The 25,651-nt window shown below is 38.3% G+C and overlaps 1 protein-coding gene across 4 annotated transcripts in view; it reads left to right on the forward strand.

Moving 5' to 3' along the window:
• Positions 1 to 25,128, forward strand: part of CNST (consortin, connexin sorting protein) — a 53,331-nt gene extending 28,203 nt beyond the window's left edge. For all 4 annotated transcript variants that reach the window (XM_068676381.1, XM_068676380.1, XM_068676382.1 and 1 more), the window contains 6 exons: positions 101 to 215; positions 2,389 to 2,410; positions 2,585 to 2,681; positions 7,090 to 7,967; positions 16,535 to 16,670; positions 20,845 to 25,128. In XM_068676381.1, coding sequence (XP_068532482.1) covers positions 101 to 215; positions 2,389 to 2,410; positions 2,585 to 2,681; positions 7,090 to 7,967; positions 16,535 to 16,670; positions 20,845 to 21,050 — 1,454 coding nt within the window. In that variant the 3' untranslated portion in view covers positions 21,051 to 25,128. The remainder of the gene's footprint in view (positions 1 to 100; positions 216 to 2,388; positions 2,411 to 2,584; positions 2,682 to 7,089; positions 7,968 to 16,534; positions 16,671 to 20,844) is intronic.
• Positions 25,129 to 25,651: the final 523 nt, after the last annotated feature.

The raw sequence follows: 25,651 nt of genomic DNA on the forward strand, positions 1-25,651 counted from the left end.
CTGTTAATATTTCTCTATGAATTAATTTAGCATGCATGTTTTATGTTAAGCAAATTTAACTTTTATAGTACTTTGCATAAAATATTTTGGTTTAATTTAGAAAGAAAATGGAAAACAGCAGTTTCTAGCCCTGTTAGAACGCCGAGGAATTCAGCTAAAGAACTGAGTAGTGAAGAGCTGGAAAAGCTTACTAAAGTTTGTTCTTCACATCAACAGTAAGTAAAAGAAAACATCATTACTTTTACAGTACTAATATGCCAGTGCAGCTGTTGTCTAATTAGTGCTATGGTTGTTTTTAAAAAGTCAATCCCAAAATAAAATCTGTATCCCATTGACTTCAGTGAATGTGCTTATGAAGTGGTTGCTGTTCCTGATATGCAATCGACATGTTTCAGTTACCATCAGTTTTCACAGTGCTCTCATACGATTTGAGGAATGTACAGGGACTAGATCTGGACTGTTTTCTGCAAGTCATTACTTTGCCAAAAACGGAGTGTTGAGTTAGTTTGTATTTTCAGCCAAAGTAAAAACTGAGAAATGTTAATTTAGGAAGAGACAGACTGCAGATCTGATGATGGTGCTTGTGCCTATACCTACTATTATAATCATTGTTTTTAAATACAATTGCCTAACACCTCAAACTCCAGTACTCACAACTACTCAATAGGACCGTATTTGACAATCTTTGACATTTTAGGACAATCACTAATGCTTTGAGTCATTCTTGTTACCTTCTGTTGATTTCCTATGGGTTGCTTAAACACTATGAAGCAGAAATTCTGTACTTGACTAGTGTGACAGTCTTTGGAAAAGTTAAGAAATCTTTGTTTGTACCTGCTTTGCCTGATCCAGCAGCCTCGCAAACAATTTTATCACAATATAGCAAACTTTTGAATAGTGCCTGGGGTGCACTTCTAGATAAGGGATAAGAGACCCATCAGGAAGGTGAAGATCTGTTATTTCATGGGTGAATGTCTTACCTACTAGGCCTTTTAAGGGACTGGTAAAAAAAAAGGATACTAGCTACCACTGAAAAAATCATCATCCAAAAGATGTTCTCTATCAGATGGAGACAGAATTTTTTTTCAAATATGTTTGCTTTGGCTTAGTCAGTTAGATGTAACAAAAACAAAAATATTCCCGTTGTTCACAGAGTATGATGTAGCTTCCACGTTTTTTCTGTGGATGACAATACAGAAGTTGAAGAACACCCAGGCCAATCATCAGAGTCCAGGCTGAGGTTGTTTGTTGTAGTCTGAATGTATTTGGGGGGAATCCCCAGAAAGCATAAGCCTGCATTTCCATGGGAGGTAGAGGCAGCTCTGGCACTGTAGCTGCAAGTTTATTCCCAGAGCCTGCTGCTGCTGCAAGATTCTACTTTGTGTGCCTGCAGGGTTCCTTAAGCTACATTTTATATACGTGACTTTGCAAGCTCACATGAAGATTAGTATTCAAGACTATTACAATTTATATGCCACAACTAGCAGCACCTCCCTAGGCACTGAATTCTCACTTTGTTGAGAATAACTTTGCTTTCTTCTTCCAACTCACTTTATGCAGCCTCACTTTAAAATAATAAAAATTCAGTTATGTAAATCATTCCTGCAACTTGATAAAAAATGAGGATTCTGTTCATTTGCCATTATTAGTTCTCTGTATAGAAAATTATTACTTTTCCAGAACTCTCTAGGCAAAAGTCTACTTGATATATTTTTTTTCTAAGATTTATGCTCAATTTATTTTGCAATTAAACTAATACTTTAAGACAGGGTCTTGGAAAATATGAGCTTTTTGCTTTTTAAGTTGAAAGCAAGGTACACATTGTGCATGAATGTTTACACAGCTTGCAAAGTCCACAGTATTAGCAATGCTGAATCACCTGCGAATCCCAGTGGAGTCAGTAGGAGCTATTCTATCTTACAGTAGCCAGAAAATATGTCCCAGTGTAAATAGTCTAAGGAGAGGCAAGAAAGGTGGTGGTGTTTGTTGTGTTTTTTTTCCCTTCCTCAACCTCTGTTATAGCAATCAGTATTTTTAATATCACTAGATCCTGTGTCCTTACGTGATTTTGAAAGTTGGCAACGCTCTCTTTTAGCAAAAAGTTGTACAGGAATTTAGATTGCTTGATATGCTGCAGTAACTTATCTTTTAACTGCTTTCTTAAATAGGTGGGGCAGTGTTTGGGCTAATTGGTCTTTTGATTATATTTACATATGGTACGGATCTGTGTTTGAAATTGTCTTAGCATGCTGGTGCTGTTTCAATGTTAGAAAAGTTCTGTGCTAATATTAGAGCAGAGAAAAGGCTAATAGGATTTCAGTGACATTTTTTATGAAGAATGTTGTTGCTGAGTAGTTTAATTTATTCTTTTTTTCTTTACTGCTGCAGGCCACAGGCACCCAAAAACAAGGTAAGGAGCCATTTATGTGAATTTTGCTTTGCCAAAGACTGCTAATAAATATACTACTAATATTATTAGACATAGTTTTTACAGTTTAGTACAGAGCCACTTGAAGCTTGAATGTCTCAAAAAGTCACAGTATTCCAGTTCAAAAATGACAGGAAATGCTATCATATTTTACAGCCAGTAGCTGCAGAAATTACATGGGAAAGTGGTTGCTTGCTCCAGTTAAAGGGATCAGAGGATTCAAAGAAAAGAGAAGCTACTGCTTTTAAATCAGGTATGTGTGTGTATGTATGTACGTGTACGTGCATTTGTTTGAAATATTGTCCTGTAATGACGTATTCCTATAAAAATTATGAAGCTCTTTCACTTGAAGCTGCAGTTGGATTCCCACAGATTCATCCATTTTTGCATTTTATTATTTTTTTCAAAAATAATTCTGCAATGGACATGTTATGCAATTGTAATTAGTCATTGATACTCAGAATTGTAATTAGCAATTCTAGACCACATCAAAAGAGTTACTTTTGAATGAGAATGTGAGCATGTGTTTACAGCAGCCTCCATAAGGTACAAAACTGTGTAAAACTAGACATGTAAAACTATATGGTGTACAATCTGATGATAGATAATAATAATTATACAAATAGTGGCCAATCAGTATACTTAAAAATATTATTAACTAGTTTAATTATATATGCTACACTGATTTGGGGCTATATATTTCTATAACAGCACAGAAAATTGAGGAGCCTTTTGGGTTTCTTAAAGAGAAAACTATAGTTCTGTTAATTTTTTTGGGATGTACTTTTATGTCATTTTCATCCTCCTGCCTTGGGGAGCAGCTGCTTTATTTGAGAAATATGTTAGAATCATTGGGGTCTTATGAAACATTTGCCATTTAATGAATTGTTAAAATGGAGACAGAGAGGGAAACAGCATCATTAGGCTACTAGGCTGTGCTTTATCTTTCTCTCTTTGAGCAAAAATGTTCTCTTTATGCTGCAGTCCAGTTGCCAAAAACAGCTTGAACTTGAGGACCTTTCCTCAAAAACAGACAGAATTTCTCACGAGATGGGGGTTGGCCTAGGTGACCTCCAGAAGTCCCCTTCAACCTAAGCTGTCCAACAAATGCCTATCAGCCTGGATGTTCAGAACTTGGAGTTAATGAAAATACAGAATAGCAAAATGATAATTCTCTAGGTGTGCGGACTCTCCTCATCTTCATCCTTTCTTTACCATGACCACTATACTGATCTTTCGTTATCGCGGCAACCTATCTGAAAACAAAACATTGAAAACATGGAGCAAACATGCTTGACAGCTCAGAAAGCAGATCAAAAGAACTGAATGTCCTTTTGGTTTCGGATGGTTTAAAAAAACAAAAAAAACAACAAAAAAAGGAAGGTACATATAATTACATCATTTTTATTCCAAGTGGGAGCAAAAGCTTTCTGGAGAGCAGAAATTCTGACCTTTTGAAACTTCTGAATTAAGTAGCATTTTTTGTAAATGTTAAGATACAACATCTAGAAATATTAAAATCAGTGTGAAAGTAATTAATGGTGCAAATGGATTTTTTCGTGTCTTTCTCTTAATGTAACTCTTGTCAAAATGTCATCAAAACCTTTGGTTTTCCGTGAAGTGTTTGTAAATTAATAAAACTCTGTGTTCCATTATAAAGCTGTCCTGCTGAGAATTTTCCATCAGTGCTGAATACTTTGTCAGTACAAAGATAGGGGTATTTCAAGCCTACCTCAAGATTAAATGCTTAAGATTTACAAGAGATGATTTTCACAAATTAGTATGTTCTTGAGGAAGCTATGACTCCTGACCTAACCTGTTCAGCATGAGCCCAAATTCATGGGCCTTCTCACTGTGAGCTTACAATGCTTATATTCTGTTTTTGTCAGTTTTTTTCCTACATCAGAAAGAACCTTTTTTTTTTTCTTCTTTTTTTCTCCCAACATCCTACGTAGAAATGTATCTGCCAATATGAAAGGGAGAACTACTGAACTCAGCTGCTGGTAGTAAAGGTGTGACTTACAGTATGACAGTAAAAGGAAATGCACAAGTAGTTTGAAGACTGTCCTTCATGTGAATTCGTGTTCTGTTACACTTTCCTCCCTGGCAGATTTTATCTTTGATTCTACCGACAGAAAAATTGGGCCCTTAAAGCTATGTGTATGCATTGAAGGATGAGAATTGATGCATACTATATCCATTAATTTATTTGGTTTCTAACTGAAAACCGTAGTGTTAATTAAAGATAATCATGTTTGTGTGTTTTATGAAATATTCTCTAGTGAAATGATGAATTTAATAAAACACTTTGCATAATTTTGCAGTGTGTACATAAAACCTTATTTTCAAGGTGTCGAGAAACTTCTTATACCCTGTTTTCTTTTAAGCCAAAAAGGATTTGTTTTTAAATGGACAGGGACAAAGACTGGGCAAGTATGAATTGTCCACTGGAAGAATGCCATCGCGTTCTCAGCACTCCCTGCTAGACTGCTTTGGGGTAACAGAATGAAGTGACTACAGGTTTCTGCGATGAACAAAGCTGGTGGCAATTTAATAGTAACTGTTTAGGGGGGAAAAATCTTAAATTGCTCTAAGTGCTTTGCTGCTAGAAGATTTTCTGTAGACACTTTGTTACATCTCCGACAGATAAAAATTGCTGCTACCTTGGTGGGTACATCTTCATTTAACTTGGTAGGAAAAAGCATCTTCTGTAATGTAAGTCTTCAAGTGTTTGTCTCAGCTTGCCTTGAGTATGTAGCGGGCATGAGTTGTCTAAATCAGGTGTTTTGAAGTACGTGTACAGAACGTACTGAAAGCTGCTGAAAATGTGATGTGCAGTGTAATGGTGATTGTTACCTCTCAGTTCCTGTACCTCACAGACAGATAACAGTGCTGGCATCGTTTATTACTTTCTTAGCAATAGAAGCCTGAGCTCAAGGGCCATCTCTCTTGGTAAAGAATTTGATTTAATTTCCGTTCCCATTTAATCTTTGATATTGCAGTTGGGGCTACCAACAAAGATGCCTGCTGTAATGTGGATGTACCCACTGGGGGAAACTGACAGATGGTAACAAAATCTTGCCCCAGTAATCCAGGCTGTGTTTGAACTCATGACCTATATGTGAAGGGCTCAATATCACGTTACAAATCCCTTGGGCTATCTACTCATCTGTATCTAGTTTTCAAGAAGTCCCAGTCTCGTACCCATTTCTTCATTCATAAGTTAGGTTCCCCATACCCTCTCAACCATTAATGTTGTTCTTTTTGTCTGCATTTTGAAACGGCTGGATATTCTTCTTCAATTCTCAAGCCTATCTTTTCTATGCTGCCTTGTACTTCACTATGGAAATAGTTTAGAATTTAATAAAATTGTGCCATAAACTGAAATAATGTGACTATTTCCTAAAAGGCACAAGAATGTGACCCTGTTTCATATAACAAGTAGAGGAAATCGCTCAGATTTAAAGTGTTTTAACAGGTGAGGGAGGATAAGATTATCATAGAGATATGGTAATATCTTCAGTCCATCTTGTCAGGATGTGTACAGTTAATCAGGGCAGTGTTTGATCTCTTTGTTAATATATTCATGAGATTTTCTGCTTTTGGCTGTGACCCAAAAAATGCAAACAAGCATTTTCTGGAGGTATGAATTTGTTGTTTGGAGTTACTACTATTACTGTAACAGTAGTCCTACTGTAGCATTGTCTTAACTTAGTTTTTATTAAAGTTATGGAGCAAAAGTGAGTTTCTGTTATAGTTAGCTTGCTTTGGTATTCTAATGCTGAATACTCCTTTTCTCTCTTCATAAGCCTTAAGGGCAAGATCTGGCTTTGAGCTTCTCATAATGTTTAATGTCTCGTAATTTTATTGGCAATTTAGGGTAACCGTCTACTCTTTCATTAGCAGATCATGTCAGTAGTAGGTGAATTCACAAACTATGCAGAATTCCTCTGAGTTCTCTCTGAAATTTCAGATCAGAAAAATCCGTCTCTAATTGTATTGTGAATATGAATACAGAAATAAAACGAATCCAGCTGCATTCTTAATATGTAAACTAACTTTCAATTCCAAAAAGTAAATCATTATGCAGTCTGCTATGTAAAATATCATAATTAGATTTTTAATTTACCGTTAACTAAAGGAGCTAGTTACCCACTTAAAAGAATTTAATTTAAAATGTATTAAATCAGTATAATTTCAGTTCTTTTCAAGCAAATACAGAGATCTTGTGCGCTAGATACACCAGCATCAAAATACATTTTTTTAATAGTCAAGTGCATGTATCTGTACTTCAGGCCTCCATAATGTGCAGTCATATAAAATACGTTTTAGAAGGAATGTAGCTGTTCAGAAAGACACTTGAATACATATTTTGCTTGAAGCATGGGGGTAAGTCTGTTTCTCTTCAGGAGAGCACAGTATCATGTGCTTAGCCTGCAAGAATGTGTGTAAACACTGTGTTAAATCAGGAGTCAGCTTTTCAGACTACTTGAGACTAACAAAGCTTTCATTCTGCCTGGAGCATTAAGTACCTCCCGATACGGGAGCACGTTTTAAAGCATTAGCTTCCAATGTTATCAAATGATAATATATTCTCTCTCTCCTCTGCTGGTGCTTTAAATCATTTAAAAACACTGGAACTGTTTTCCTGTTGCGCTTAGGTACTGAAACTTGTCCTGGCATTGGACCAAAGAAAGAAGATAAACAGCTGAGCATTCGTCCTCCAGGTGAAAACAAAACTGAGAGACAGAGCGAGACAGCAAGCCTTTCAGTAGCAGCAGGAAAGGACCACATGGAGGAGCAGCACTGCAGTGCTGAATCAACATCGGAGCCACACACCCAGTCCACAGGGACAGTGGGCAGGCCTTCTTCGGGCTGTTTATCATCAGGGGATGCCGGTAAAGATAACAGTTCGCAGCTGAGAGAAAGGCAGCTCTCTAAGGATGCAGAAAAAATAAAAGAGACAGCTGGGGAGCCTGGAGTGAAAATCTCTCCTGGGCCAATGGTAGATGCTGTGGTTTTAACAGATGCTGATTATATGCCTACTGATTCGGTTTCTACTGATAAAGATGTACAAGCTGATAAAAATCTTCTCAGATCAAAACATGTTGCTAGTTCTTCAGAAACTGCTAGTGGCCAGCTCGGAAATAGTGCTTTAAACCAGCAGCAGAAACAGCCCGATCATGATGATGAAAAATCTCCCCAGGACAGAACTGCATCGAACGTGTGCTCTGGAAGTCATAAAGTGTCTGAGCATGAGAGTACTGCCCTTTCACGAGTATGCAAGGAAATGCAGAGAGCAGCAGGACAGGAGGAGAAGGTAAAAAATGAAGAACAAGAAGATTTTCTTCTCAGACTTTTAAATGGTAACATAATAGACACTGAAGAATCATTTGCAAGCTTAGCAAACCAAGAGGATTTTGACACGGTTCCAGATATTTCACCTGAACAAGCATCTTACAACTCACTGGAAGCTTTATCACTAGATGACAGCTTTTCTTCTCTTGATGAACTTGCAAGAAGGATAGAGATTGCAGAGGTAAATAATGTGAATCCTATAAAACCGTCCATGTTACCTTAGTTAAAATATTTTAGTCATTGCCAACTTCAAAGTGCGTTAAATACTTGTCATTTTTTTTTACTCTGAAAAGAAACCTACATTTATTTAGTTGTCTTAATTCAGAAAAAAGTTCCCTTTTATCTCTTTGTGTCCTTCTTGCAAAGTGTTGCTCTGTGCTTCTAAAACCTATATTGATTTCTGCATATTAGTGTGAACTCATTTGTCTTTTTTACATAAGCTGACAATTCCTGTTAAATTATGATTTTATTGAAAAGATCTACATAATGCCAATGATGTATCATATGGTTGGTTTCTATTCATAGAATGAAATTTGATTTTCTTTCCTACTCCTTATATTTGAGAAGAGCTTCATACATAGTAAACTCTGTATATGCTTGTATGGGCTTCTAATTTTGTCAAGCATAGGAAGTTTTGTCACTGAATCAAAAGTAAGAAAAAGCTTCTTAGCCTCAACCCCCCTTTCTTTTGCACTTCTGATAGGTCCCAACAAGGATGAGTGCTACCTAAGCTAAAATGTTCTTCTGAAATACAGAAGTTTTATTGCTTCAGGACTGGTTCACAAAGTGTATGATTACTTGTTTGCTATGTTTGTCTACTGGTTTTGGTGCATTTGCTTCTGTGGGACCTTAAAAGCTTTTCCTTTAAATGTAAATATGAGATTATTGTGAAATGATGTGATTCCAGATGCTGGAAGGGGTGGGCTTGTAAGATGGTATCGTGTTAGTTTGTCTCTATTTTTAATGCATTTAACAATACAGCATCCCTTAGCAATACAGTAACAGTACTTCTCTATAGATCAGAAGCTAATGCATGGAGACCAAGAACCCACGATCGCTCAGGGACTGCAGCCAAGCAGGAAACTAAATACCAGAGGTCCATGCTGATGTTGTTATATCTTTGGTAAATTCTCCATGCTGGAAACAGAGACCTAAACAGCTTTGTCTCCCTTTCAGCACCAGGCATCCTGATCACCCCTAAAACACCTTTTCTTTCTGTGGGATGTCAGGAAGCATACCACATCCTGTGACTGAGGGCCATGCATACACAAAGCTGCGTTTACTTCAGCTTTTTTGGATCCAGCAGTGGCTGTAAATGAGCTCTTCACAACATGTGACATGTGGGAACCCCCAATACATGTTCATTATGTGTTATCAAACTCTTGCACTAAATCCATTGGCTTATATTCACTGGCTTCAAAAAAGATTATTTTATTGACAGTCTGTGCTAAGCCCATGTGGATGTATAACAAAAGAGCAGTTTAAATACCATCCCTCGGGATGAGATTTCTTTTGAGCCCAATGAAGTTCAACATTTTAAGCCACAGAAGAGAACTGTTCTGGTTCATGTAGAAAAATCCGAAATTAACCCTACAGCAGCTATTTTTAAAGTGGTGTGTTGTGCCATTTGCCTTTTAGAGGATTGGATAGGAAGCAGCATATCGATACTGTTAGAAAAGTTATGCTTGTATTGATTGGCCCAGCAATTGATGACACTGATGCTTTACTGAGAATCTAGTGTCATTTCTAATTCACTGCCCTGCTGCTAGGACTGCCAGTACTCTGATAGCAGAGAGGAGTCTCTGGAGAGGTAAAAAGTACCTTGAGCCTTTGCACAGCATTTTCCCTGCCGTATAAGGCATAATGGTGGCTGGCACTGGTGGAGTCTTCTCCAGTCTTTCTTAGCAAGAGGCTGGATTTGTGTGTGAGGCAGGGGGGATAAATCAGGGAAAAGCAAAGAAGGGTTCATTTCAACACTGATTAAAACCCACAATACACAGCCTCTGAGGTGTTTTACAATACCTGAAATCGCTAGGTGCAGCAGGGTGAGTTACAATACAGGCACAGCAGCCTATGTTGTTTGATTATACATTTATATTTTGTTATTCCAGTTAATCTTATCACCTGTCATTACCTTAGGGGTTGCATTTCAGAAGTGGTGAGCACCTACAGCTTCTCTGAAAGGCACCAGAGGGTTTGGGACCTCTGAGAAACTATCAGCATTTACTTTAAGTGGTTTTGTTTTTAGTGCCAAAGATTCCACTGACAACAAGCAGACTGATTTTGCATCCAGCTTTAACATTTCTTTGTTGTCTTCATTTTCCACCTTTGAATTTCTGTTGTTCAGGTTGTGGCCATCTAGTAGATTACAATGTTTTCATACAATGGTTATGAAAGAAATACCTAGAAAATCCATTGGTAGCCACATGTGTAACATCAACAAATCCTTACATGAAACGTACCACAGTGACAATTAAAAAATTAACTTGGATGTGATAAAAACTTTTCCTGGAGCAAGTATTTACAAAATTATAACAAATAAGTTAGAAGAGGGTAGAAGTAATGACTGTTTTGAAATAACCTAGGCACAAAAATCATATGATAGAGCAGTGCAGGTGTAATACTAATTTATTGCAAATGGGGCACAGTAAGTGTTGTATATGCATTTACAGGTAGGAAGGGATTTTTGGCCCCATATTGAGTAGTCACCTCAAGTAGTTCTCTAATTTGGATATTTTATGTCATTTGCTTTTCAGCTACCATTTACAATAATTAATTAAAGACCGAAAATCTCCTATATTATGACTCTGCCGTTAAATAACTACAAAAAATGAAATAGCATTTTACATATTGGAGTTACACTGCATATTTCTTCACTAGTACAAACCATACACAGCAATGTGCAAATGATGGAAAATCACTGTCATTATATAGAAACTACATTCATACAGCTAGCAAAGAGCTTTGGGGCACAGTCAGCAGCTGGGAGCAACAGAATTCGCAAGAGTATAACCTCTTCTTGGATCTCGTTGCTGTCATTTCTATGTGAATCAAATGACGTACCAGCAGTCAGATTGTAACTTCAGTAACGTAAGGTGCATTTTGCCATATGAAATACAGCTTTTTCTGCAAGATGATTAGGGAAACGAATAAAATCTTGATGTTTTTCTCAATGGCAAATTACCATTTGAAATTTCTTTCTGAAAGGAAAAGTAGTGAGACTCCTTACCACAGCATAAAGTAGTAGCTTCTAGATGGCATTTTTTGTACACCAAGACTTTAAAAAATTACTGAGTATGTACTGACTAGCAGCTGATTTGATTGCAGAAATGAAGTCTCCAGAAAGGAAGTGTGGAGACAGTGCCTTGCTGAGATCCCCTGTCCTCTTGTACAGCTTGGGTCCTGTAGTTTTGAGTCTGTGAGAATTACATTTCTGCATGAAATGCTTATGTGGTGTCTGAGGAGCAGGAGGTATTTGGTTCTTTCTGTTTAATAGAGCCCCAATGCTTGCATGGTAAGCACATTAACAGAAAAATGGTTAGAGCTTAATTGTGGTATGAATGCTGAATCTGATTAGTTAGCTCCTTTTCAAAGTCAGATTATTCATATATCTAATGTATCATTGTATTCCTGCACGTAATGTATTTTATTAGCAGAGTTTGGCCTGCTTCTTATAGGTTAGGCCAGGGCTGTTTTGCCTTTTGTCAGTTTGTTGTAGAGCTATGTGTGACTGCTTTAAGAGCCTGGTATTGCTAGAAATAAATTGGATGCTTCTGCCAAGTCACTGAATCAGGAATAAATCCCACAGAAGAATATACAAACAAAACTCCTCCTTGAGTAGTTCTCTGCATTTAGACCAAAATACTTCACAGAGTGAACTTTGCTTCCATGCCTCCAGTTTTGGGGGTTTATTTACTTCTGCATGCTGTGACTGATTGCAAGAGGCAAGGGTAATCTGACTTTCTGTCAGAGTTCAAAGTTCAGGGCCTTACTTTTATAGTTTTGTGTGTCATATTTATAAAAGTATGTGTATCATATTTGGAGAAAATAAGCATAATGTAAGAAGCTTTTTAAATAGTTTACCAGCACATGCTGTTTTAAACAAGGAGAAGAGGAAGAGAGTTTAATTAGAGATTTATTTATTTATCTACTTGCTTCTTTTGCAGTCTGTATATTAAACCTTACCCCCCCCCAAAAAAAAAAGAGTTTAAAACTTTTCTGTGTGAAGCAGGATCACTTTCTGTTACTACTGGTAAAAAGAGAAGAGCTGAAATATTTGGCAGTTTGAGTAAATCAGTAGTCACTGCTGCTTTCCTTGCTGCCTGCTGGTCGATGTGCCACCATACACCTGCATGCCATTTGCAGTTTCTGGGTGGTTGTTACAAAAGGCCAGCAGAGCAGAGTGAGTTCAGTTACACAAAGTCCAACAGCATCTTGTATTAATTATTTAGCTTAGAATTAAGAAAAGGTCCTGTGTTTCAATAGTGTCCTTTATGTAGCTTTTTATGTAACAGAGCTGTTGGCTGTGCCGCCTGCTGCAGGCCTACATTTTCCTCTTGTGGTTCAAGTCAAGCAAAGGCTTGACTTGTGGTTAGCTGTATTAACCACAGTCCCCTAGTTAGACTCCAATTTAAATAATGTTTTCTGCCTTGTTAAATTCCTCCTGCCTCAAACACTGGGATGGAATACTTGTAGTCTTGCATGGCCGTTAAGTCCCTGTCATACCACTTTCCATGGCTATTTAATTAATGGGAGATGGATCTAATATAATCTGCTTGTATATTGCTTTGAAATCTTTCTAAAAGAAAGGTGCAGAAAAAAATATTGTGTTTACAGTTGGTTAAATTGAGTGAGACTTTGTCAGTAGCAAGAGGGACACTATTCTTATGTGAAGATCTGAAGTTCAGTAATAACATATTAATGACTGAAAATAAGAAAAATAAAATATTGTGATGTGTGTTAGGTAATTTTCAGCTGCAGTTGAGAACATCGTAGGAAAAAAGGTGTAAAAGTTGCTTCATGCAGAATTCCGTATCTTTGTATTTGCGTTTGCATTTTAATAATAAACTGTACCCTGGGTAGGAGGCATACTTCTGTAGGTGCTTTGCAGAGCAAAAAGAAAACCTTGATTCCAAGTCTGGCGACAGGCAGATGAAATATTCCAGGTATGTGCGTATGTCATGCAAAGAAGATATTCTGGTCGGAGAGCCTTAAAAATCTGATCTGTTGGCATTTGCTGGGCCAGGAGAATGACGTTAGCTATGCTGATTATATTGCAAAATCAAAAGACCTTGCTCACCCCTTTTAAGCAAAAGAAGGTGTTTAGAGTAGAGAAACTCATGCTGCATCAGTTAGGTCTCTTGCATTTAGAAGTAATCCTGCAACAGTTGGGTATGCCGACAGCAAAAGTAAGCGAACCTCAAACCTCGTTGTAGCAAGACTTCCCTGCGCAAGCTTTTTACGTAACTGTAATCACTGAAACACATTTCCAGGTAATCCCATCAGGCACAGCCCTCAGCTTTTAGGCTTGGAGGAGACGGAGCTTGTGCCACAGCCATTCAGATGGCAGGAGCCAACATCTCACTCCGGGAAGGCCTGCCCCGTGCTGCTGTTAGGCCAGGCTGACAGGGCCCGGCCTGCCCCAGGTGATGTTCCCCACACGCGCAGTCCCAGCTGCTCGAGCAGACATAGCCACCAATAGCTCGCCTGCTGCGTGGGTGGCTCAGGACGATCCATTGATCCTCTTTACAAAAGTGATGCCGTACGTAGAAGCTTAAAATAATCCACTCTTTTAAAGGACATAATGTCATCTCGCCCTCCCAAATAAATGAGTCAAATTAATACGCGCCTACACAATCCCCCTCCCTTGTCACAACATGGAAGGATAAGTATTTATTTTCTGGCTGGCCTGATAAATTTTCGTGGCAGCTCTGCAAGGCTAATTTAACATCACCAGTAGACACTTAACCCCGGTGCACTTGTCTGATGTGATGAGGAGCTTGCAGGCTGTTGTTGCCACTTGGTTTGTGCCTCCACATACCGACTTAAACAATTTCTTCCCACCACCTCCACACTTTCACTACTTCATACGTACTTCCTTGCCTTGTTTCGTTAAATAAACCATTCAAGCTCTTAAGTAGATAATCAAAAGTGAAAGTGAATATCAAAAGGGGAGTATGTCAATCTTATCCTCTCAGCTGTGTTTTGGGGAAAATTTTGTTATGCTGTAGACATAAATCCACAATGGCCAGCCCTGTTTGTTGCTGAGGGCAACAATTGAGGGGTATAAAGTACTGCCAGAGCAGAGACATGCAAATTTAATTGCCACATTTACCGGTTGAAATGTTGCAAATGCCAAATGACACAGTTGGTGCCGTGCCTATTGGATTGTGCTCTCCATTGTCTGTGTGCAGCACACCATCTCTGATTATAGCATGCATCGATGCATTACATAAGCTTGTGGTATGAGCAAGTTTAGGACCGTAAGTTACAATGTCACTTGTTTTCTGGTTTTCTACAGCTCTTATAATTGCAATATAAATGAGCTTTTATGCATGGTCTTCCAATTTAGTTAGATCATGGGGTGGTTGGCAGGCAGTTGTCTGCAGCTATGTTGTCTGGAAAGTAGTCTGTTTTTTCACTTTGTTTTTGTGAAAATTATAGCTATTTGGGGTCATGTCTCAGGTGAGCTGCAAAATCAGTTGCAAATGTGATATTTTCTCATCTGTAGCACAAATTTATACAGATTACCTTTCAGTTTAACAAAGGTTATTGCGGATCAACAAGACAGGTTTTAGAAGGGGCTACTCAAATTTATGAAGAAATGGATAAGACTTTTTCAGGTAAAGATGATCTCAAGATTTAAAAAAAAAAAAGAGCATGGTGACTACAGAGCTAAGGAATGGGATTTGCATGTATCTGTTTTTCTTAGGTAATACTTAGATAATACTTGTGTCAAACCTTAGTATCATCCATAGATTTTCTTCATTGCTTAAGCTGTTATATTTATAACAACTTCAAACAGCTAAAGTTCTTGTTAAAGTAATGAAAGAAAAACGCCAGCTGCTTTAAAGAGAAGAGAATTTAAAAGCCCACAAGCAGTGAGTCTTACACGTAGTTTCACTGAATGTTACCGTTAGCATGTAGATTGCTACACCTGTGAAATATCAGCATGTTCTTGAACCCTGTGAGTTTTCTAAAGCACATTCTGCCAGTGGGTTATCACATTTGGCATACGATCCTGAAAGCCAGGTGCAGGGTTTAATCAGGTGACTCTTCCTATCTAGTTTCACATATATACTGCTGCTCTGGCAATTTTAGCTTTGTTTTTGATATAATACATCCAAGTAATATATCCTACAAATACAGTCACATCCACTTTCAATGTGTATGAACTAAGATGTACAACGTTCCTGCATCCTTCTCACGCAAGTACCACTTCATTGAAGATCTTTTCTTTTGTGTAATTGCATCCATGGCTGGCAGAAATTGGAGGTAAATGGTATAGCTGAATGTAATGTGTAAAGTGCTGCACCTGTTCTGGGTACCTTTGTTTGTATTAATGCTGTCCCCTACTTTACTCTTTCAACTCCAAGTGTTTTCTCTCCTCTTTTCTGTGACTTCAGAAAACTGGTTGGTGCTTTTGAATGGTAGGATCTAGGTGCATGGTAGATTTGCCATAACAAGCAAAAACATTTTCTGATATGTAATTAAGAAAAATTATTTTCTTGATGGAGATAATTTTACAAAGGTGTGTGTTTTATGGTTTTTAACTGATGAAAATATTGCTGGGGAAGATTGAAACTGTTGTGACCTGTTTCAACAGTCAAACACCTATGCTGATTAGTGCCCATCCATTTGGCTCAGCACCATTTCATGACAGCATTCTCACATCTCCATTATGCATTCTGCTCCTCATGTTTCTCCTACTTTCTTTTCTGTAATCACTAGGAAATTACAAAGCTGGTTAGTCTAACATCCTAACATGGCTTTGTAGAAAGAAAAGTAGTCAAAATATATTGCAGCTAAGTCAAATGATACAGGAAAGGAAAGGAAAGTGACTTGTTGAACGTATCACTGTGCAAGTTGTTTGGGTGATCAACTTGTAGGAATGGTTTTTGAATTCCTACTTTATCCTGAGAGCTTATTACAGTGTGGAGCTCTCATCTATCCAGAAGCAAGAAGACTTCTTTTTCCCCTGGTGTTTTCTCTTTTTTTGTCCCCACTCTAGCTTGTCGTCTTCCCTAGGCAACCAATCACAACACTGAAAAATTAATCTCGCAGTGAGTATTTTTATAGTCTCTGCAGGATTATGTCTTTGGAGAGGCAGCAGCAATGTCATTGACCTCTTATTGTCCTTGACGATAGTGTTTGTGACTGGAAGCCTTCTCACTACTGCCTCAACCCATGTGATTTACTAATATGAGTTTAGAAAGGAGCTGATGCAATGAATACTCAGTAGGATCCAAACAATGCATGTTAACTTTGATTGCGATTAAAGACACAAATTGTCATCTTACTCAGCTACTACACAGCAGAACGATGCTGAAGCTATCCTGCATATTAAGAAACGAATGCATTCAATAAGGGGTTTTCACAAGTGCTGTAATGTTTAAGAAATGTGGCGTGGAAACCATTTATCTCTTTATCTCATTTACTCCTTAAAGGTTTTGTTACATAGATCTCATGCTTGGATTTCTCACGTTGTACCAATCACTTTCAAATGATTTTGATAATCTTTCCTGATAGATTGCCCCAGCAGAAGGATTAGTGTCCATACTGAAGAAAAGAGATGACAGAGAAGGAAAAGCAATTGCTCAAGTCCAGCAAAGGCAAACAAAGAGAAGAGTCCGATTCCAAGAAATGGACGACACTTTTGATCAAGGTATTTTAACGCTGTTAATTCATGGCATGCATGTGATGATCTTTTTGTTCACAAGAGCAAAGTGGACATTCATTTTATGTAGTACCTTGGCTTTTTAAAACGTAGTCAAGTAAAAGTTAAAGGTGATTGATCAAAGCTTATTTTGTAGCGGGTGTGGTTATCAAGAATACAGAAGGAAGGATACAACAGATACATTTCTGTTTTAAACTCATTTGGAACTAAGTCACAGCTTTTTCCTCTAGCTGAATGATTTGTGAGGGACATGTAATCTCCTTTCAGGAATGCTTAGTGCTTAGGGGCGGTAGGTGTAGGTTTTCTACCTGAATCTAATCCATGTAGATGAAGAGGAATGCAAAAGGAACAGGTCTTCTGTGTTTTGTCCACAGATAGCTTCCCAGCCTTCTCTATTAGACCATGGGATTGAAGAGCATTAGATTTTAGTCCTGCTTTATAATTAAACATCTGTATGAATTTGCTAGCTAAACTTGCTAGAATTTGGCTAAATGCCTTGTCTTTTTGATGGGTTAAATAGTCTCACAAGAAATACAATATATTATGTTGGTATCCTTTTCTTTAGCATAGTTTATTGTTGTTACTCCAGAAGCCTTGAAATACCGGCTTCTGCAGAAATTCTGTCTTTAAACAGAACAGGCAAGTGAATGTCTGTGTTTTTTGTTGTTGTTTTTTTTGTTGTTTTTTTTTTACATAGCCCAAAAACTCACTTTTCGTACTTTGAAGGAATTACATCTCATTGTTTTGTCCTTTGAGACTAGATATAACTTTTATTTGCCAAGATCACTTAAACCAACAAAAGAAACCCTAATGAATGTATAGTAATGAAGCAGCAATTTAACGTTTTTTCTCCCCTTTGAAGTGGTAATTGTTGGGTAATGGTTATTGCTAGTGGCACAGGTAGACAGACTTGGCTCTTCTCGCTGTGACTACAGATTTCAGGAGAGGAAGTTTGACTGTTTTCACCAGCCAGTGCTGACTTTTCCTAGTATAGCTCCCACTCTGAAACTAAGAGTAGTTAGGTATGCCCTGGAGCGGAGAGACTGAAAGCTGTTTTGGGGTACTGAGGGTGAATATTGGTACTGCAGAATTTCCAAACATCCTAAATCAGTGTAAGTTGTGTTTGAGGTGAAAGCAGTTTCTTTGGTTGATAGAAGACTTTCTTAGGCCTTTCAGTTCTGCTAAACTTAAATGGAGTGCAGACGCTTGATCAATAATGGGAGGTTCCTTCTCTGGTATGTTCAGATTTGCTTGATAGGACGGTTGGGAACAAGTGTAGAAAAGATCCCTCTTAGGCCTGATGTTCTCCAGAAGTTGAAAACTGGCCACTGGATGTAATGGAAAGATGTTTCATTTCACACACACAACATTGTCTGCTTTTTGTGAAGTAAAATGGAACAAATAGACCTAGAGAAGAGTCTAAAAAACTAAGCATGTGGGGACTCAAGAAATAATGGTTTTCATATGCCTTTGGTTTCTATTGTTCCTCCAAATTAACATTTATTAATTCTCCTCTCTGAGTGTTGTAATGCTCAGCATCTCCTCTTAATGATTAGCTAAGTGAAAGCGTATTGAGAACTGGGGGAAGGAGAGGGAAAAATAACACTAACTGCAGAATTAAACTGGTATGAATTACTACTAAAAAGTTATCCAGCGATATTGTCTTGTAGGTATTACTATGTAGAGAAAAAATACAGAAAGGAAAAAAAAATCAGGTAACATTGCTTGGCAGAAATCAACCAAGCAAGCAGTTAGAATCTTAAAATAATATATACAGTGAGTCCATTAGTTGCTTAGTTGCCTCTTTTGGAGTGAACATCACGTTTTCTGCCTGGAAGGAGATTGCTAGGTACGTCCCACTATATTCTTTAATATAGTGTGGGAATTTATGAGCTTGTTATTTTGGTATCCCCAGAATCTTTTAACATGCAAGAGTAAGATGTGTAGAAGGAAAAAGAATTGAAGCTTTATTAGTGGGCCGTGTTAATGCTTTGTGTTGTGATCCATGTTGCCTCATTGCCTTCCCTTTTTTGGGTCTGTCTGTTGCCTTGTCTAATTCTTGCATCTAAACTGCTTGGAATAAGGACTAGCATTTTTGATTTTAACTAATGCATTACTTACTTAGTGAGCTGCTTGCCCATGAGCAGAGTTTGTAAGTGCCATAGTAATTTTACTTCAATTTTTAGCAATGCAATTAACACTTGAAACAACCTCTGAGGACAATTGTCAATTCAAATATGTAAATCGAGATGAACTGTAGCTACATGTATTTTTCATGTATTTACATGCAATATACGTATATATATAAGCAGATACTCATTGCATTAGTTATGTTTGTCAACATCAGAAGTTGTAGCTTGATTCATGAACCAAACACTTTTTTTCACATTATGTGACTCATGTTGTGCAGAAGGTCAGAGCAGGTAGCTGAAACAATCTGATTTGACCCATAAACATTGCCAATGTATGCGGCTGCTTTTCTTGGGTGTAGCACGGTTGGTGCCCATACTGTGATTAAATTCTATGAAATGAATATTTATCATTCCTGGTTCACCAATGAACTTTTAAGTTGTTGAAATATTAATTTTTTTTCTTTGTTATCTCTGACTCCAGGAATTTTCCTCTATTCACTGAACTTGGTTATTCAGTAAATATTGCACTGTCGCTGTTGCCAATTCCTACAGCATATTACTGAAATGCTATAATTTTAAATTTCATAATTATAAATACATGCCTCTGTGCCTATACTATATATATATATATGTATATGTATGCTTATACATACATACACTTACACACACACACGCCCTTCAAGGAATCTCATGAATTTATATCATTGTAACCCTTTCTTACCTTTCTGCCAGTCTCTACCTTTTTGTCATTCTCACTATACTCATATAAATTAGTGATATTTTAGTCCTAAAGGATTGCTTGATCAAGTGGCAGATAATTTTAAAGGCATCGAGATATTGAACTTTTAGTATCATTAATGTGGTGATGAGTTCCACAAAAGTATTTTGCAATCAGAGCTCTCCGAGATGACCCAAATGCTCTTTGCAGCCCTAAGAAAGTTGGAGTGAGAAAAGGCTATCTGGTGTAAGTGGTCCCTAATAGCTGAGGCACTCTAGCGCTCTTGAGTCATTTCAGACACAACTCGCGTTTTTCCCTTCTTTAATTTTTTGTGAAGTGTTCCAGACTGTGAGAGCCTTTAATATGTTACTGTTTTGCCATCATTTTAAGTAAAGCCAAATTCTGTTCCGCAATACTGGCATAGTTTCATAATACTTCAGTACAGTCTGCTGGAGAAACTGAGCAGAATTTTAATGCTTCATGATGTTTCCCACACACTGAAAAGAAAATCCATTTACTGCCCAAAAAGGAGTTTATTGCATCTTTTTCTTGAAATTATTTAGAAACAATTCATGCTTTAAGTGAAAATCCAGTATTTTCCTTTTGTTTGGTTCCATTTTTTTTCCCAGGACTTAGTGATTCATAAGGAAGCTTGCTTTTTATTATTATTACTTTAAATCAGATTTAAAAAAAACAAAAAAAAACCTTGAATTTTTCCTGTATCTCCTCCTAGAGGTAGGGTGGAAGGAGTTCAGAAATGTTCTTAGAGCCTCTTCAGTGTGACAGAAAATGTAGATGTTGTTTGTGTGAACAGCTTAGCATGGATAAGTGAGGTTGTGAGGGTGTAGCAGCACATCTGTAGCCTCTTTATGGGAATAAACAGTCATGCAAAGAGTTACCACAGAATAATGGAGATGTAACTAACCCTTGACGATAGCTTACCCTGAAGTTTTTGTCTCTATCCTTTTAGTCAAAATGTGAGAGTAAACATGAGCAGTTCACCATCTCACAGTCAGTGGCAGTACAAATGAAGGGAGAACGTTTACAATTGTTGCATTTTCAAAGCTTTAATCTCATTTCAGATATTTCCATGAAGGAAGGCTTTGGTTCTCTGACATTCTCATATTTAAGACTGTTGTACTTCCATGTGGACTGACTCCACAAATGATCCTGTCAAGGACAGGGACCCAGGTTGCAGGAAAGGCACTGTATAATTATTTATGGTTTCCAAAAAGAATCTCAGGTTTTCTCACAAATGTTCCTGTTGCTTTGTATGGTTCTTCATACAACTTTTCTGCTCTTCTATTTACAGATGAAGTAGCTGGTGGCTCCTGTATTTTGCTGATCCTGCTGTGCATAGCAACTGTTTTCCTGAGCATTGGAGGAACTGCGCTGTACTGCACCTTTGGTGACATGGACTCCCCGGTGTGTACAGATTTCGCAGCCAACATGGATTTCTATTATACCCTGATATTGCAGCGTGTGGAAGAACTAAAACACTGGATAGCCTTCTCCTAGTTGAAATGAACAGAGACAGCACGTTGAGAGCTTACCACTGATCATTGGTAGAAACAAAAACTGTGATTTCAAGTTCTTGGTAACACTTGCCACCTGCAGGTGTATGTGATGATGTACTTACACTTTTACTTAGAAATTGAGAAAAATCCTAGTTTAGCATTCAGGTGGCAAAATGTTCACATCTTAAGCTGTAGCAGCGTGGTATGGGAGAATAAGAAGTCATTCTCTTCACCCTTTTAAGATTAGACAAGCAGCTTTTCGATAACTTGAGCAAGTGAAGAAGAAAGAAGAAAATTAACTGTCTTCTATATACTCTCTCATTGCCACACCTTGTGTAAGCAATCTCTGGAAGCTTAGTTAAAGGACAGCTTTGATTTACAGCTGTTTGTGCAAAGGTGTTGCCTCCAGCTATCATGCAATAAGTCTGTGTTTTACGAAAACATTATTTTTCTTCTACGTCTTACTATTTTTCTCCATTTTAATTCTCCTGGTGAGCCATGTAATAATTTGGGTGGAGTGAGAAGAGTGCAGCAGCATTCACAGAGCCCTCATTTGGTGAAAGCAGGCTGACCCTGTATATTATAGATTATGGTGAATATCATGAGTGGGATAAATCTGCTGGCAGATTTCACAAAACTTCCTGGAACTTTACTCCCGGTATTGTGTGGGCTGTTTCAGAAGCAGGAGGATAAAAAAGAAATCATCGGTCTCACTAAATGCAGAAACAGGAGCAAGATGTTTAGTAAATTATTCATGTTATGGTAGCGTGGCTTTGGCCAGTTTTAAAGGACCTGGTAGTAGGTGTTGGGCTAACTGGGTTTTCTGTCCAGCTACGTCGCTGACTTACGGTAATCACTTTGTGCCTCAGTTTCTCCTCCGTAAACGGGGAATAACGATCCTTGCCTTTGTCTGTGAATATTTATTGCAATTAGGGCTCATGTCTGATTCTCCTGCAGCCCGGAGGAGCACACAGGATCACTGAACTGTGTGGCTGCAGCCTCTCTCATTGAGTGAGCATTTACATACAGTGGGACTGATCCAACAAAAGAAGAAATTCAGAGGCTTGCTTGAGATCCACAGTATGTTGGTAGTCCAGGGCACTCATTCCAGCAGAGAAAGCACATTTGCATCTATTTGCCCTCCAGATCTGAGACTTGTATTGTAAAATCTGCTCTCTTTTTCTACCAGCTTTAAATCAGTAAAAGAGTCGTTTTAAATGGGTATTTCTATCACCTGGTGCTCAGCCCTTTCTGTGTGGTATGTGAGAGAAACACTGACATGACGGCAAAGGTCAGAATTAGTGACACAGGCCTTTGGCCCACGCTATGGTCAAAATGTGGCAGCTGTTCTCGCGCAGAGCATGATGCCGATGGTGGTGTGTGAAAGGAGTCCTTCACACCTCAGGAAACAGCAGTTTTGAGGGGTCTGCTTCACTCCGCTCCGCTCCCATCTCCAGCTTATTAATGTTGTATGATGCAGTTCCTTCAGGTTTAGGATATTATTTTGTAAACTACTACAAAGTGAAATCTTTACGGTATTGCTCAGAGTTATAACATGAAACAATCATGCTTTCTGCCATTTGCAAGCCGATGTCCCTCTAGTGAGCTTGATTGATCCTAACGCACTGTTATACTTAATGGGTTTTTAAAGTGAAAGTTAAAATCATGTTTTTTTCCTAGAATAAACTGCATGTATGATTTCTTTTTCAGTTCTCACTGCTGAGGCTTAGTTTATCCATACCTTAGGAAGCCTCATGTGCAGCTCTATATTAAAGTAGCAGATCTAAAATACCCAAATTAATGAAAACTTTTGCTTTCACAATGAAACTTATGAACGGTAGTTTAGCATATTTTTTGTTGGTTATTCTCAGAGCATTATAAAGCTGGACTAATCTAAGGGAGAAAGGGAGAGATGCTTTTGTATTTTAAAGTGTTACTGGCTGGTTCAGTGTATTATTTTAATTTCCGGTTTATGTATTTATTTAGTTTTTATTTTAAAGAAAAACTTAATTTTCTTCTTTTTTTTTTTTTGGTAATTTACTCAGAGTAATTAAAAAGCATGCATTTGGTTAAAATATGTATTTATAGTGATTGTGTAGTTAAAATATATTTTGCATTTCTGTAACTTTGCATTGAGTGTTTCAGGATATTAAGTTTGTTCCTAAAAGACAACTGTTGATTTCAGCTTAAAAATCTGTTTTTGTGCACTTCATCACCAAAAAGATCAAGAGGTATATATAGAACTATTTATTCAAAAATATATGAGATATGAGGATCGAAGATCTTCTACGTTTGTTTAATTAGAACTATTTTAAAATAATTATTTTATTTAAAACTGTAAATCTATTTAAAGTCAAAGCAATTTTTAATAAGCAGTTCAGTTTAAAATCCACAGTCCAAATCCTGGTATGGCAGCTTTGTGTTATATTCCCAGTGCAAAGATTCACTAACATCAGCAGAACTGCCTACAAGAAGACCGTGAAGGGGTAGCACACCACTTTATGACACGCACCTGAGAAAAAACGAGTTCCCAGATGTTCTCTGTAGCTCAGCTATCTTACACTGGTGCTGTAGCGTGGAGCATGTCTCCTGCCTTCCTGGCCTATGCCAAGGTACCACTCCTGCAAGGAGTCTCAAGATTTGAGGGAGCAGAAGGAACACACTCACACAGGCTGCCCAGCTCCTCATCTGAGCTCTTCACTCCTCAGTTGCAGTTGAGGACTTGAATCTGGATCTAATTTCCATTGGCATTCCTTTATAAGAAGCGGATAGTACTAACTCTTGCTTCGCCTGACAATCCTGCTGGTACACGCAGTTTGCATGGTCTGTACTATGTTATCAGACTTGCAGCTACCAACGCAAAAGACGTGCTTTGTTTGAACACCAAAGTGTGCGGGTTGGCTTTGTGTTGGCCTTCCCATGTGTTCTGTACCCTCTCGATTGCTGGTGACATTGCTGCCACCTGGGCAGCCTGAGGGGTCGGGATCTTAGGGAAATCCGAGCTGAAAGTTGATTTGAACAGTTATCCTCGTCTGAGGGTTTTGTGGTAAAATAGTGCTGAGCTGCAGCTAAGCCTGAAGTAGGAAGCAAGGAGGGGAGAAAAGGCTTTTTCTTCCCTTTGTGCATTTGTAAAGCCCTTTGTGTGTAAGTTTTCATTTCCTCTCTTGCCTTCCCTGCCACTGTCTGTATGGTTCTGCTTGGCAGTAGGGGAAACATTTTGCCAGTGTAAAAACATTTGTAGCCAGTAGGAAAATTCAGGGAATGGTTCAGTACTTGGCATCTTAAGAGATGACTGGGATGTCAGGGTGGAAGCTCACCTTCAAAATGGAAGTTGTGGGCATTTAATCACCTGCCGCACTCTACCAGAAACCCCACCTTCCAGTTCACTCAGTGAGTGTCGTTACTGTAGAGAGGTTCTCATGACAGAGCAAAACCGACAAGGCTCTTCATGCCCATTCAGCATAAGCTGCCAAAAAGAGCTTTCTAATGACATAATTAGCACCCTCACCCCAAATACCTTGAAGCACACCAAGAAAAGCACTGTGCAGCAGCATAGCCACGCTGTACCACAGGCTCGTTTTCAAGCAGTGTCAGTAAGGAAGCGTTTTCACAGCCCAGATGCTCCAGGAGAAGTTTGTAATCTAGACGCAGCCCGTGTTTTAAGATTCGTCCGGTATCTTTGCTCTCATGCTTGGAAAATGCGTAGCACTGGTCTCACACAGTGGGAAGTAGCCTAACCAAAGGGGAAACTCTTGTTAGAGTTCTCTGGGAGGAAAGGGCAAGCTTGAAACATCAAATGAGCAGAGTAGGTTGGAAGTCCAAGTTTTTGTGTGATTGGGCACTATTCCACTCAACAACCAAAGGGGATGCTACCCTCCCAGGAAAATATCTTTGCCTACTTTGTACCATAATGTAAAACCAAGACCATCTGAAAGGATTAATAACCATTTGTAACAAATTTAACTTTAGCTACTTTTAGCAAAAGGAGTAAATAATTGTTTGAAACCATCACCCAAGCTTGTAATTTAAGTACTGTAGCAAAAAAAAATAAAAATAAAAGATGTCCCAAAGAAAATATATGAACCTTTTTGGGTACTGTTATTTCTAAGTATAAGAAAACACTGAGAAGATGTTCTGTGAAGTTCAAGTAGTATCACCAAGGAGAATTTTATGATCAAACCCAAACCAGAAGGGTAAATGAGGATAAAATGCATGAGGTTTGTTTTTTAGTGTAATGTAAGTTTCATGGGTTGGTTGGTTGGTTTTTCTTTGTTTTAATAGCTAAATGAAAACCCAGCCTCCTCACAGAGCATGAATTCTCTAGGCAACGGTGTTTAAAGTGCTGAAATGTTTCCTTACTGTGTTGCTCCAAAAGAAAGTATTGGATGGTAAGTTTCAGAAACCCTAGGGTGGGTCACTTGCTTAGAGATCACAGGCCAGTCTGCTCTTTGAGTTCAACTGAACAAAACCAAATCAACTCCAACTCTGCCCAGCCCAACCCAGATGCCTCCAATTTGAACAGGAGCATGCCAGCGCTGCGTCTAGCAGCATCCCCCTGCCTTGGCTCTTCCCCCAAGAGCCACCAAATGAGGCCACCCAGGA

The sequence above is a fragment of the Anas acuta genome, chromosome 3 (genome assembly GCF_963932015.1).
Source record: "Anas acuta chromosome 3, bAnaAcu1.1, whole genome shotgun sequence".
Lineage (NCBI taxonomy): Eukaryota > Metazoa > Chordata > Aves > Anseriformes > Anatidae > Anas > Anas acuta.